At 39.7% G+C, this 12734-nt stretch overlaps 1 protein-coding gene across 2 annotated transcripts; it reads left to right on the forward strand.

Annotated features, from left to right (window-relative positions):
* The first annotated feature begins 156 nt into the window (after positions 1-156).
* On the forward strand, positions 157-12147 carry LOC108873998 (guanine nucleotide-binding protein G(q) subunit alpha). 2 transcript variants are annotated; one of them, XM_018662332.2, is made up of 8 exons: positions 157-492; positions 716-872; positions 3872-4056; positions 8197-8351; positions 8670-8798; positions 9248-9377; positions 9950-10103; positions 10799-12147. In XM_018662332.2, exons 2-8 carry the CDS (start codon positions 737-739, stop codon positions 10987-10989), a joined length of 1080 nt encoding a protein of 359 aa, XP_018517848.1. In that variant the 5' UTR covers positions 157-492; positions 716-736; the 3' UTR covers positions 10990-12147. The 2 variants fall into 2 exon arrangements, with proteins under 2 accessions (XP_018517848.1, XP_018517847.1); XM_018662331.2 differs by having other exon boundaries at positions 158-419.
* The last annotated feature ends 587 nt before the right edge of the window (positions 12148-12734 follow it).

The raw sequence follows: 12734 nt of genomic DNA on the forward strand, positions 1-12734 counted from the left end.
AAGAAACTATATGTCAGGTTCATGAATTGGTTTGTAATTGGTTTCCAGAGAAGGTGGTGTGTCAGCCTGTTGCTCCAACTGTCACATGCATCCGTAGTTTACTAGTTAACACCGGAAATTTGTTCCCATAATGTAATAGTGAAAGCCCACACGGCTTCCCATCAGAGCACAGCCCTCCGTCACATGGTTCGCTGTTGGTTCTTTACCCAGGAGTGATAGAGGAGGGCCAGGACAAACAAAAGTGAACGCTGAGGAGGATAACGCCGAGCTTCGCCTACAGCAGAGACAGACACAGGGGCGGACGAATCTCTCTCTTTTCCCTAGAGAATGAATGTTGCAATTTTTGTATCAGTTTGGAGCACTATCATGTAAAACTCCGCCATATTCAGCCCACCACGCCCGGAGCTCAGCCAACAGGGGTAAAGACTCGCTACTTCACTCTTCTTAAGTTGTTGCACAAAGTTAATTTCCTCTTCTCGAGAGCGGATAAAGGTAATACTAACAGCCTTGAGAGCAACGCCTTTACTTCCTTAAATTTACATTTGTTAAACCCTGTTTCCAGCTCAGGAAAAAAACGCACTGTTTTCGGCGCACGCAGTGACGGGGTGGTGGGGGGATACTGGCGGGGTTCATCAAATATATTGAGTTCGGGATACACAGGGGCTTTTCCTTTTCCTGTATAACCAACATTATGTATGTGTCTGTGCCCTGGAAGGTGAAGTGTTGTCCAGGAGTAATGACTCTGAGCTCCGTGGGAGCGTGCTGCCTCAGCCCAGAGGCCAAAGAGGCTCGCAGGATCAACGATGAGATAGAGAGGCAGCTCCGCCGGGACAAGAAGGACGCCCGGCGGGAGTTCAAGCTCCTTCTGCTCGGTAAGACACAAAGATCGCGTCTTTTTGTAATACTTGTCATGGTATGCTGTAAACACCACTGGAAAGGAGTCCTTACGTTAAAGTCGCCGTATCCCATTGTTTAAAAAACTGTTTTTACAAATAAAAGTCATGTTTTCAAAATATTACAAAGAAAAAACTATAGAAATGTTTGTTTTTTCATGTGAAATCCCAATACCAAGCTGTGTGTAAAGTAACTAGTAACTATAGCTGTTAAACTACTGTACTGGAGATAGAAGTACAACCAAAAAATAGATGTTAAAATCATTTATTAACAGCGTTGAAAGTACTCGAGTATGTGATAATGAATGTTGTTTATTTATTATAAAGAGTCACAAACAAACAATCACTTAGATGGTTTATTCAGGTAAAAGTAGCAAAATATTCCATTACAAGTAAAAGTTTTGCCTCAATATCTTAATGAAAGTAGGAGGAATTATCAGCAAATTATACACAAGTGTCAATAGTCAAAGTAATCAAAATTTGAATGCCCCTCTTACTAACAAATATAACATTACTATTACTGATGCATAAATGCACAGAAATACTTTTTTGTGTTGTAGCTGGTAAAGGCCCAGATGATTTTAAATATTAAATCCATAACACTCATAAAATCATATGTTTTGCTCACAGTGCTGGAAAGTAACTTTGTACATTTTCCCATGCACAAATTCAACATGTAAAACATATCAGTGCCAGTGAATAAATTATGATGCAGTGCATTGCATTGCACTATCCAACAGCAGTAACAAAGTGTTTATATTCTGTGTTACAGCCACATTTACTAAAGTGAAAGATTTCAGTACTTCTTCCACCACCATATATGATAGAGGAGAATGAAGCTCTTCCTGAGATAGAAAAATTTTAAGAACCTTTTACGTAGTTGCCCTTGAAAATACTGCAGAGCGTGATAATGCCTTTGTGGTTAAATATGAGCAGTTAATGTATTGCAGTGTGCACTTTAAGAATGAAGAGGTGCCTGGTCACAGTACAGCCCACCACAGAAAACTCTACCACACAGCTGGTGAAAGAATATTAAAGTCATTATAACCTGAAGTGGTAACTTTATACAGTGTTAGGTAGTTTCATCTGTAACAGTACATCATACAGTATACTATAAATGGAAAATAGAAATACTCAAGTAAAGTACAAGCACATTAAAACTGTGCTAAATACAACAAATGTGCTTCCACCACTGATTATAATTAACTACTGAGTAAACACATATTAGTCTCATCTGATAGATAAATGCCTGATTGCTGCATCATCTTGGGCGGCCACATTTTATTTGGGTTACTTGACATAGGATGCATCAGCAATGCTGTGAGTAAGATTAAGGTGTAAGTCATGTTGGTTGTGGTTATCTTGCTTTCAAAAATGACTGACTCATGATGAATGTGTAACCACCCTTTCAGGTTCAAAAGTCAGATGTGGAGCTACAGTACTGACAAAACAATAACCACATTTATTGAAGAAATTTTCAAACAGTAAATGTATACTTTTGTATACTTCTGCATCATGCTGAATAATCCTATCAAGTGAAAACCCTTTAATATATTAGTATATATATTATAGAATTAGACAGAGAGTTGAATAGTGCACGCTACCTTTAGAATTCATAAGTTATAGTCCATGCCAAAACGCCATAGTTTTATGTTCACTTTGTTCTTGACTGCAGAGCTCTCGGTTGCCAACGAATGCTGTCATTTTAACTTTGTCAGCCTCAGGAGGAAATGCTGCAACTTCTTCTCGTTCAGCTTTTCTAAACAAACAGACAGCCAGTTGTGAGATGACAAAATAGTGGTAGTAAAACTTGACTTGAAGAATAAACATAAAACCCATAAGGCTCAAGAACAAGACTCTCAACCCAGACTATGGTAAGTTCATGTTTGCATAAGAGTGAGACAATGAAAGTGCTTCAAACACATAACTGACAAAACCTGTTGCTTTTGATGTTGTCTGACAACAGATAGAGTTGGGTGATTCTCTATATGTTTTGTATTGTTAACAAATTACATGAAGATATCAAAACTAACAATCAGTTGATCCCACTAACAAGGATTGTGTGTGTAGTGAAAACCTGATGTAGTTTATTCATCTGAGCCAGAGACCACTGTGATTGTCCAACAAGACTAAGAGTCTACAGCCGTGTTGTCGGTTCTGTGAGGTTGTACTTTGGCATAGTGGTGGTTAGAGCCAAATGCTAACACCAGCATGCTAACAGGCTCGCAATGGTAATGCTGAGATGCTATTTTTTAGCAGGTATATAAGGGATGATTTATATGTTTGATATGATGATGTTTAACTCATCTCCTATTTTAGGCCACAAACTTATCAATCACTCCTCGTACTGCTTTGCATTTATCAATGAGCATTAAACACTAAGTACAGCTGAAGCTGATGGGAATGTCATTAGTTTTGCAGGTATTTTGGTCATAAAGCAAAGTATTTAACAAACTTGAACACTTGAAACTTGAATATTCTTTCTGTAGTTGTTGAGACATTTCAGTCTGGACTAGAGTGCTAGATTAACAGACTGACATTGCCATCCACAGAGCAACTAGGTAGGACATGCTCCTTCATTATCAAGAACATGGGCAGTTTGAGTTGATCCCACATACAGTGTACTGCTGCCCTAAATGTTCACTAACACACCAAATCCAAATTAATTGGTGGCTAAAAATAGTCCTCAACAATTATGCAATTTACTTCTGATTGAGCAACTTTTTGAAAAAGGAAGCTATATGTCTGTGAACTGTTTGTATAGATTTCTGTCTTCACTAGTGACCAGTGAGCTTGGTTCTGAGAGCCAGAGACAGGGTGGGGAAGTAGTGAAGTATTGACAGATGGACTAACAAATTGTTGATTTTGGTCTTTAAATGTTTTGTTCATACTAGAAAAAAAACATATCACCAGCCTTATTATGTAAGTCTTCTACATGCTTGTACACTAATCTTACGTGTCTGTCTGTCTGTGGCCAGGAACTGGTGAAAGCGGGAAGAGCACTTTCATCAAGCAGATGAGGATCATCCATGGCCGCGGATACTCTGAGGAGGACAAGAGGGGCTTCACCAGGCTGGTCTACCAGAACATCTTCACTGCCATGCAGGCCATGATCCAGGCCATGAACACGTTACAAATCCCCTACAAGTACGAACACAACAAGGTAGAAAAAGACTGTTGTTTCTTTGTCCTTTCTTTGCTGTTTCACACAGACAGATTGAGGAAGAGGTTTTTTACCACACACTATCCCACAGATGCATGTGCAAGGTTTACTCCAACACTGACAGAGCCTGCAGTGTGTATTACTGTGTCTTCAGGGTGAAGCACTTCTGGTAATTTGCAACAGTGTTTAGTTTTGCAATCCTGCTGCCAGACAGTTTTGCCTACTTATGGAGCAGGCTGTCTTTTGGAAAGTACACATGATGTTACACTGCAGGCATGTAAAGACAGGTACTCCTGAGCCAAAAACAAGTAGAAGATAAAAGAGGAAGGGAGACAGAGAATTCCCCATTAATCATACAGGAACCTGTCCCTGTCATACCAATGGCCTTATTAAGACCTTATTAATCACACAAAATGCTGAATCAAAAATACTGTAATAAAGGTTCCAGTAAAGGTTCCAGGTAAAGATGAGACCCAGATAAGAAAAGTCCATTATCTGTGTCTTGCGACAGCGTGAGGAGGGGGGGGGGTCATGTGGGCGTCACAGACCATTGGCAGCATTAACCAAGTTTGAGTCAGCATGTGAGTTACATTTTTTTTCACCAGTGAGGATGTAGTTGTGTGGAAGCTAATAGAATAACAGCACGTCACTGAGCATGTAGATGTCAGTGCTAAAGTCCAGAGCGTCTGTGGGCCAGAGAGGTCAAGAAGCCATTTACCAGGTGACCATTCACTAAACCCCTCCCCCAAATAATGATTGCCCAATCACAGCTTAACTACTGTACTTTTTTGACATTTTTTGTGCAGGGTTTGACTCCCTTCCTGTGGAGAGAGTTACTAATATTTTTCTGTGAATATAGCTCTCATGTAGGCTGTGGTTCTGGTCTGTATTGTTGGGGAGGCCAGCAACATGCTCAGTCAACCAATCAGCAGCCAGACAGTAGCGTGAATGAGGTGTCCAATCACTGATTGTTTGTCCGGGTAACTACTTCTCACTTCTCACAGCCTTCATAAAAAGTTTAAGGGAAATTAGAGGTAGATTTAGATGCGAGCTGATGTGATTGTTGCAGCTTGAAAATTATAATAGCTAATTATAATAGCATGTGTTTAGTTTGGCTGTATTTTAAAACCTAAACTAATATGCAAATTAGTGTGTGGTGTCATCCAGGATCAATGGTGACTTTTTGAACAGGCTGTAACTACTATCTGTTGACCAAAATGGATTGAACAGTGTATCTATGTGCTCTAACCTAAACTGACATTGTTGGTGTGGCTAATATTGGCAGCATTACCTCCAAGGTCAATGAGCACATGATTGGCTAACTACATTTTATGTAGCTACAGGTTACTTAATAAAAAAAGCTCCATTGACATCCACTGTGTTTTGTTTCAACATTGTGTAGAAGCTGGAGTTTTGGCTAATGTTTGCAGCTCTGTCCTGCTCTTTATTGGATTCGGGGAAGTTTACATTCCAGTAACACCAGCCAAACTCGTTATCGGAGGTAGTGTTATGTTCACTGAACAACTGGGTAGTTGTCATCCTGAAAACTGTGTCTTTTACGAGGTTGCCTCATGAAAATACAAATGGTAAACCATAAAAATCATCTCTGTCTTACTTGTCCAAATAGCTAAGCAGCTGAACAGTTGGATTTTTTCCCCATATTATACTTAGGCTATTAGGGCTGGCAACCTATATACTGATAAAAGAAAAATACAGTTTCTATATTTACATGTCCTCTACATGGATCATCAAGTAGTGAGGGTGCTAACTTTTTGGCTGGGACCTGTTTGCCAGATAGAAATAATCTGCTTTTGTTTACCTCTGTCTGAACTCAAGGCCCCACTGTTTTGAACATTACAAAGAAAGACTGACATTTGTGGCCACAGTAATTAAGGCGGGTGGAGCTTGGCAAAGGGTCAGTTGGTTGCATTTAATATTTCTAGGGCGTTTGATGTAAGAGTGAGCTTGTGGTGAATTGTTAAAGTTTTTCTGATTGATCTTAGGAGGGCACAGATTGGAGAGAAAAAGGGGTAAAGAAAAAAATGAAAAGGAAAAACAGATGCTGGCACAGCAGTTTCCTTTAAATTTGTCCCATCATTTCTCCAAAGAGTGGGAGCATGAAAGCAGTGAAGCAGGAGCCATGAAATCAATTTTAAAAGATGCAGGAAAAGGGAAAGGCATCAGAGGGTATGGCTTCCCCCAGAAATATAAAAAAGTAACCAAAAATAAACTTCCCAGGGTGTTTTGAACACATGTACAATCTCTGGTAGCAATTTCAGACAGCCAGAAATAAAAGAAAAATTACTTGCTGCCTCTACAATATGTGCAGAGATATGACTCACCAAACAGTTCTTCAGATAGTATTGGTTTCTTTGGAGTTAACAGTGGTGTAATAAACTGGTCAAACACATTTACAGTGTGTACAGACGTATTTCATAACAGTGGAATTTACCTCAGTATGACAGCTCCCAGACATTTTTATCATGGCAGGGTCAAAATCTCCATTTAAACACTGTAGTGGAGGAAGATATTATCAGAACGACAAACACAGCTGCCCATCAACAAATTTACAATTGTAGTATGTCTGCAGCAGCACTGTGTACAATAAGACTGTTTATTGATGCTAAGTTACTCCTCCCATGTGATGATGCCAAAGTCCCAGGCAGCAGCAGATAAGAGCAAACAGACTTAAAGTAATGGTTCACTCATAAATGACCATTAAAATGCTCCAAACAGCTTGTGCTGATTTTTCTAAGTGTTTTCTGGCTGAAGTGTTGCACTGTGGGAACACAAGTGATGCGCAGTCAGGGAAATATTTATTATTAATCAGACACACATTAGGGCAGTAAGGGTAAGACAGTCATTAGGAATTCTGAGAAGACATAGGACATCAATCAGCAAACCAGAATCGAGGATTACCCGGAACACATAGAAACTTTAGTACTTTGTGTCTATGAGTGCATATGAAAGGGAAAAAGACTATGTACACTAGATGAGGCTGAACAGCAGGTGAGAAAGTAAAGGTAGTAAATGTTGCTTCATCCACAGTCCGTTCACTGCAAAGATTACAGTCTTACATTAGGAGAAATAGAGAAATGTTTGGGTCCAAGTCATAAAATCTCTTGGTTGGAGATTCTCTGACCATGGTTCTTGTAACAGAGCTTGTTGTGTATTTATTGCGCATCAGTAAGCTGGTGAACGTTAACATCAGGGCTGCAACTAATGATTATTTTCCTAATTGATGGATGTGTCCACTGGTCATCTGGTCTCTAAAAGATAAGAACAGTGAAAATTGTTGATCAAAATTTTCTTGTTTTGTTTAACTAACTGTCCAAAAGCTATAGAAAATTACCTAAAAAGTTACTTGTCAACGGACTAATTGATTTATCATGTCCAAGTTTTTATAAAAAATGTTCAAATAATTTAATCTCAAAGCCAAGGCAGCACCACTGCGAGGTTTGACATCACCTCTCTCATCATAGGCAAACAATGGCTCAGGCTGGACAAAAAGCAGTTCTAATTGTGATCACATGCAGACAACCTAACTCCAGTAGAGTTGGCTAGTTTCAGAAATATCAAAATGCTGCATGAGGTTACTTAACATGGAAGCAGGCGTTCCTAGTTTCAAATCACAGGGTGAGTGAAACAGGTATTTGGTTTCACAGAGTAAGTTTCACAAGACCAGGTGGCCTTTCATCAGAAACATGTACCTGTTGCTTGTGAAGTTAAGCTGTTGGACTGTACTTGATCATGCCCTTAGTCTAAGATAAATAATAGGAATCAGATTCTGTATTACAGAGCATCCTCCTCTAAGTCATGAGGGTCAGCATTACAGCCTATTATGACTGTTGCTGAGGTCCAAGTGAAAAGATGTGGCGAGATGGGCGAGGAGATTTTTGCACACTGTGAGGGTGTAGATGAGTGTACAGTTCTGTTGTTCCCTCACTAATCAAAAACACATTGGTAGTGGGAGATGTATGCTGGGTAAACCCTTTCCCTCTAACATCCATACTGATTACTCTACACAAAAACACAAAAACAATGCACAAGATTATGTTCCTATAAATCACTCTGAATCTGTGTTTCGGAAAGTGTTGAATTATGTCATTAATTTCAGTGTGTCGTCCTGCTGTTGTTCAGGCCAACGCCAGTCTTGTCAGTGGGGTTGATGCGGAGAAGTTGACAACATTAATTAACCCATACGTGGATGCCCTCAAGAGTCTGTGGAGTGACCCGGGGATTCAGGAATGTTACAATCGGAAGAGGGAATACCAGATCTCGGACTCAGCCAAATAGTGAGTCTAAACAGAGACTAATAACTCCTCAGACATTGCCAAATAGTTTCTACTCTTTCATCTGCGAATTGTCTGTTTTTATATACTCAAGCTCAGTGGTTATTCCATTTAAGGTTGTTGACAAAAGGCTTTAAAGCAAAGAAATACTACTTAAATTCTCACTAAATAATTAATTATAGTGAAGAGGCTGAAACAGAAACATCCATGACTTGAATATTTTACAATAAACGTCCCCTCATTGCCTCTCTGCTGGCTCCATATCTATTGAACTGGTTTTGTTTTCATTTTATTAACCGTGTTGTCATCCTGTGTTAACAGCTATCTGAATGATTTGGATCGAATCGCTGACAGTGCTTACTTGCCAACCCAGCAGGATGTCCTGAGGGTCAGGGTGCCCACAACAGGTATTATCGAGTACCCCTTTGACCTGCAGAATGTGGTTTTCAGGTGAGTGTTGTTATTTTTTTATGTAGTAGTGCTTTTATTGCAGCGGGGACCCCCACCCCACCTCCCCTCCCCTCCTTAGTATGTTGATGTTAGCATTGAACTTAAAGCCCCACAGAGCTGCTGGCATGGCTGGAGACTCTCAGTGTTGTTTTTTCCTCTTGGAGACAGGCTGGTGAAATCAGGCTGGTTTTGGAGGTTAAATGTTTCCCTATGAAACCACCAGATCCTTTGGGGAAGTGAGAGTTTCTGTTCCCTGAATTTAACCTCCATACATGCCATGATAGCCAGTGCCTACAGTTTTCTCATATTCCAGATATTGTTTTGAATTTTCGGTTATTGTAAAATGTATAGTTATAGTGCAGTATAGTTATCAGATACAACCTTATGAACTTAATAGACTGTCCTGTTTAGTCATCATGTCCACATTAATTCTAAACCTGTTGCTATAGGATGGTGGATGTGGGTGGCCAGCGTTCAGAGAGGAGGAAGTGGATACACTGTTTCGAGAAAGTCACTTCCATCATGTTCCTGGTGGCGCTCAGCGAATACGATCAGGTCCTCGTTGAGTCTGCCAATGAGGTAAAATGCAGGCTGCTGCCTACAGAATGATCTGTAACGATTACAAGCTAATTTCTTCCTATATATATTGTTAGTCTGTACATGGGAAAGAAAGGGGCTCACTTTGGGATAATGTGAAAAAATCACTGGGAGGAATACAAAGGGACATTGTTTCTTTTGTTTAAAGCCAAACCTGTTAGGTGGAGATGATGACCTAGATTTCTAGAGTCCAGTACTAGTCTAGTTTCTTTCTCTCTCTCTCTCTCACTCTGCCTCTCTTGTTTTTCCCTCTCTCTTTCCCTCTCCCTTTCTCTCTCTCTCTCTCTCGCTTTCTGGTCACAATGACAGACCTCATCTTAACCCTCCTCTGTGGCAGTACATGTAATCCATCTGCAGGGGGAGCTCTTTAGTCGCTCTGTTCTGCTAAGTGCACCTCTCAGCAAGGCTTGTTCACTTGATGAGATTACAGCCAATTGAATTTGCTCACTCAGACAATCACTGCTGAAGTTCTGCTTTCTAACACTACATCTGATTTCATTTTTATTTTATTTTTTTTCTCATGCTGAGAACTCTGTGTCATGTGATTTTCAAAGAATCGAATGGAGGAGAGCATGGCCTTGTTCCGGACCATCATAACCTACAAGTGGTTCAAAGACTCCTCGGTCATCTTGTTCCTCAACAAGATCGATCTGCTGGAGGAGAAAATCATGTATTCACATTTGGTCGACTACTTCCCTGAATACGACGGTAAGAGGAAACGGTTAATTCTTGGTTAAAATAATCAAAAATGCAACTCAGCATGATGATATTTATGTTTTGAAAATAACATTATTCTGTCTTAAATAAGAATCTCTGTTGTTGGTATTTAGATATGAAGTGTCTTTGGACTCCATTTTTAAGAAAGAAATAAGACAATCTTCCTCTTAGAGATGAAATGTTGAATTCACAAACAATAAAAGCCACTTTTAGACTGTGATAGGGTCTGTGAATGGACACATTCCACACATGGACACTAGAAAACAAGATGCCAAACTCACTTACTAACAGCAAGAGGAGCTTCCTTGTTGTATATGGCTGCACAACAACAAAAAAACAAAAAAAGACAATTGTGTGTGCAGTCAAGGACTGGGAATACAGTACACACATTCAGTATACATACAGTAAAAATTCAGTATATAGAAGTGTCCTATTTGACATGTGCACATGTGTGGACCTACACAAACTTGGACAGCATGTACTGAGTTGATCAAGGATGTGTTTTATAAGAGGAAGATTGTGTTATGTCTTGTTTTAAAAAAAGTTACACTGTCTCACTTAGATGCTCTGTAACTGTTTTATATGACAGTGCTACCCTGGCTCACATTGTTGAACTTTTATGTAACTACTGAAAATACTACAGCAACCGTATTGCGTTGTTTTTGCCCTCTGCCTCTTTCTGCCAGGTCCCCAGCGGGATGTCAAAGCAGGAAAAGAATTCATCTTAGATATGTTTGTCAGTCTCAATCCAAACGAGAAAAAAATCATCTACTCCCACTTCACCTGCGCCACAGACACAGACAACATTCGATTTGTCTTCCGAGCGGTGAAGGACCACATCTTGCAGGAAAACCTCGAGGTCTACAACTTGGTTTAAAATGGTGGAGTTGCCATCGTAATTCAATCGGCTTTGTCCAGCTGGCAGTCGGGGGAGCTCTGCGGTGCTTCAGTTTGCCTCACACTGCTACTGAACACTATAATCCAAAACAGGAAATTGAGAAGCTATAGAGCTTCGTCGCCAAATGACTGTACTACTGATGTATTTCAAATTTTCCTGTTAGGCTCGTTGAAAATGGATGTCTCCAGCTATAATGAAGTGTGTCCTGACAATTAAAGTGCCTCCTTAGTGAGGAATCTATTATAGTATGCACTTGGAAATTTATGGAGCTCTTTTTTGAAACAGTATAAATGCACGCTGATGGATTGAGAGGTGAAAAAAAGTATTTTGGTGGCCTCAAAGGCCTCCGAGGACTAGTCATGCACTAGGTCTCTCCTTCAGGGAATCTGTGGAAGTGGATGTAGACTTAACTGCAATGCAGAACCTCACATCCATAACCCAAGTTGGTCATGGTTGTTTTTTTTCTTTTTTTGAGGTCAAAACCTGTGAAATACTCTAAACGCTTAGATGGTATTGTGACCTAATGGAAAACGAGTCAAAATTAACACTAATGACACGATTATTTCATTACACAAGTTGATTTGCACACTGTTCCTTTTGTAGCATTAGCCGTGCTGATCTTGGGCATAATCGTTTCCACGATCCTCGTTTCAAATTTCACTTGACTTTGTACACCCTGTTTTTGTCTATGATGGCATTGTTCGGTACTCAACCACTTTTTATGTGCACAGGTATATTTTTTTGTAATTTAACACATTTCAAAGAGGCATTCACATTCTTTTTTTTTTTTCTTTTTTTAAAAAGTATTTTTCAAGTATCAAAGCTATAGTATTCAGTTCAGGGACTATTTGTTTGGATTTTTAAGTAGTTTTCTTGCCTAAAAATAATTTTGCTAAAATGGCTTTAGATCTTGCCCTGCTGCTCATCTGAATGTAAATATCACATGGTACAGTGTTTTCCTAGTTTTTTCCACCTTTGTTTGCTTCAAGGTCAGTGTTGAAATGTTAACTGCTGAAGAGAGAACCACTCTGTTAAATAATCTCAGAGGCCTTAAACTAGAGCATTCTTGGTATTTATTCATACGCTGTTCAAGGTATCAAATGCATGAATAAAAAGCTTATGAGTGTATCCACCGCACTAATGTTTACACAACCCCTTTCCTCTTGTCTAAATAATTACAGTCTAATTTGTACGCTTTAATTTATGGTTCTGTTTCTCTGTCACTGTAATATCTTAATGCAGTCCTGGTGTTGTTTTTTTGTTGTTTGTTTGTTTTTTTATTTTTTTTAATCTGATTGGATAAATAAACAGGCATTTTGCTATTCATTTACTACTCAGATTTTTAATTCGTTTTTTGTCAGCGTTTGTTTACAAATCAGCCCCAGCACACTTCTGGTTTGTCGTTCAAGTGTTTGTCTTCTTGGCTGCTCTGTCGATTCATCTGGAGCAGAGCAGTCCTGAAATCCTCCTCTGTGATACATCCATCTGGCCTCAGCCTGCAGCCGCACTTCTGTTAGAGGCCCATATTTTTTGTGTTGCATGCAGGGTTTATATAGTGTGGCAAAGCACCTTTATTTTTGGAGGGCTGGGAGGACTGAATGTAATGTGGCAGCAGTACATGGCACCAGCAAGGACGGATGAAGGGGTGATGAAGCTGCTGGGCACAGGGTCCTTGGTGATTCTGTTTAATCAATCCAGACCCAAATCTGCCCTGAATCAATCAT

Source organism: Lates calcarifer, linkage group LG9 (assembly GCF_001640805.2).
Source record: "Lates calcarifer isolate ASB-BC8 linkage group LG9, TLL_Latcal_v3, whole genome shotgun sequence".
Classification (NCBI taxonomy): domain Eukaryota; kingdom Metazoa; phylum Chordata; class Actinopteri; family Centropomidae; genus Lates; species Lates calcarifer.

What these genes read in the sequence shown, in the direction of transcription:
- LOC108873998 (XM_018662332.2), top strand. Translation starts at nt 737, where the DNA reads ATGACTCTGAGCTCCGTGGGAGCGTGCTGCCTCAGCCCAGAGGCCAAA. An exon ending in GTTCAAGCTCCTTCTGCTCG is followed by an intron (nt 873 to 3,871) that starts GTAAGACACAAA and finishes GTCTGTGGCCAG; the next exon opens with GAACTGGTGAAAGCGGGAAG. An exon ending in ACAAGTACGAACACAACAAG is followed by an intron (nt 4,057 to 8,196) that starts GTAGAAAAAGAC and finishes GCTGTTGTTCAG; the next exon opens with GCCAACGCCAGTCTTGTCAG.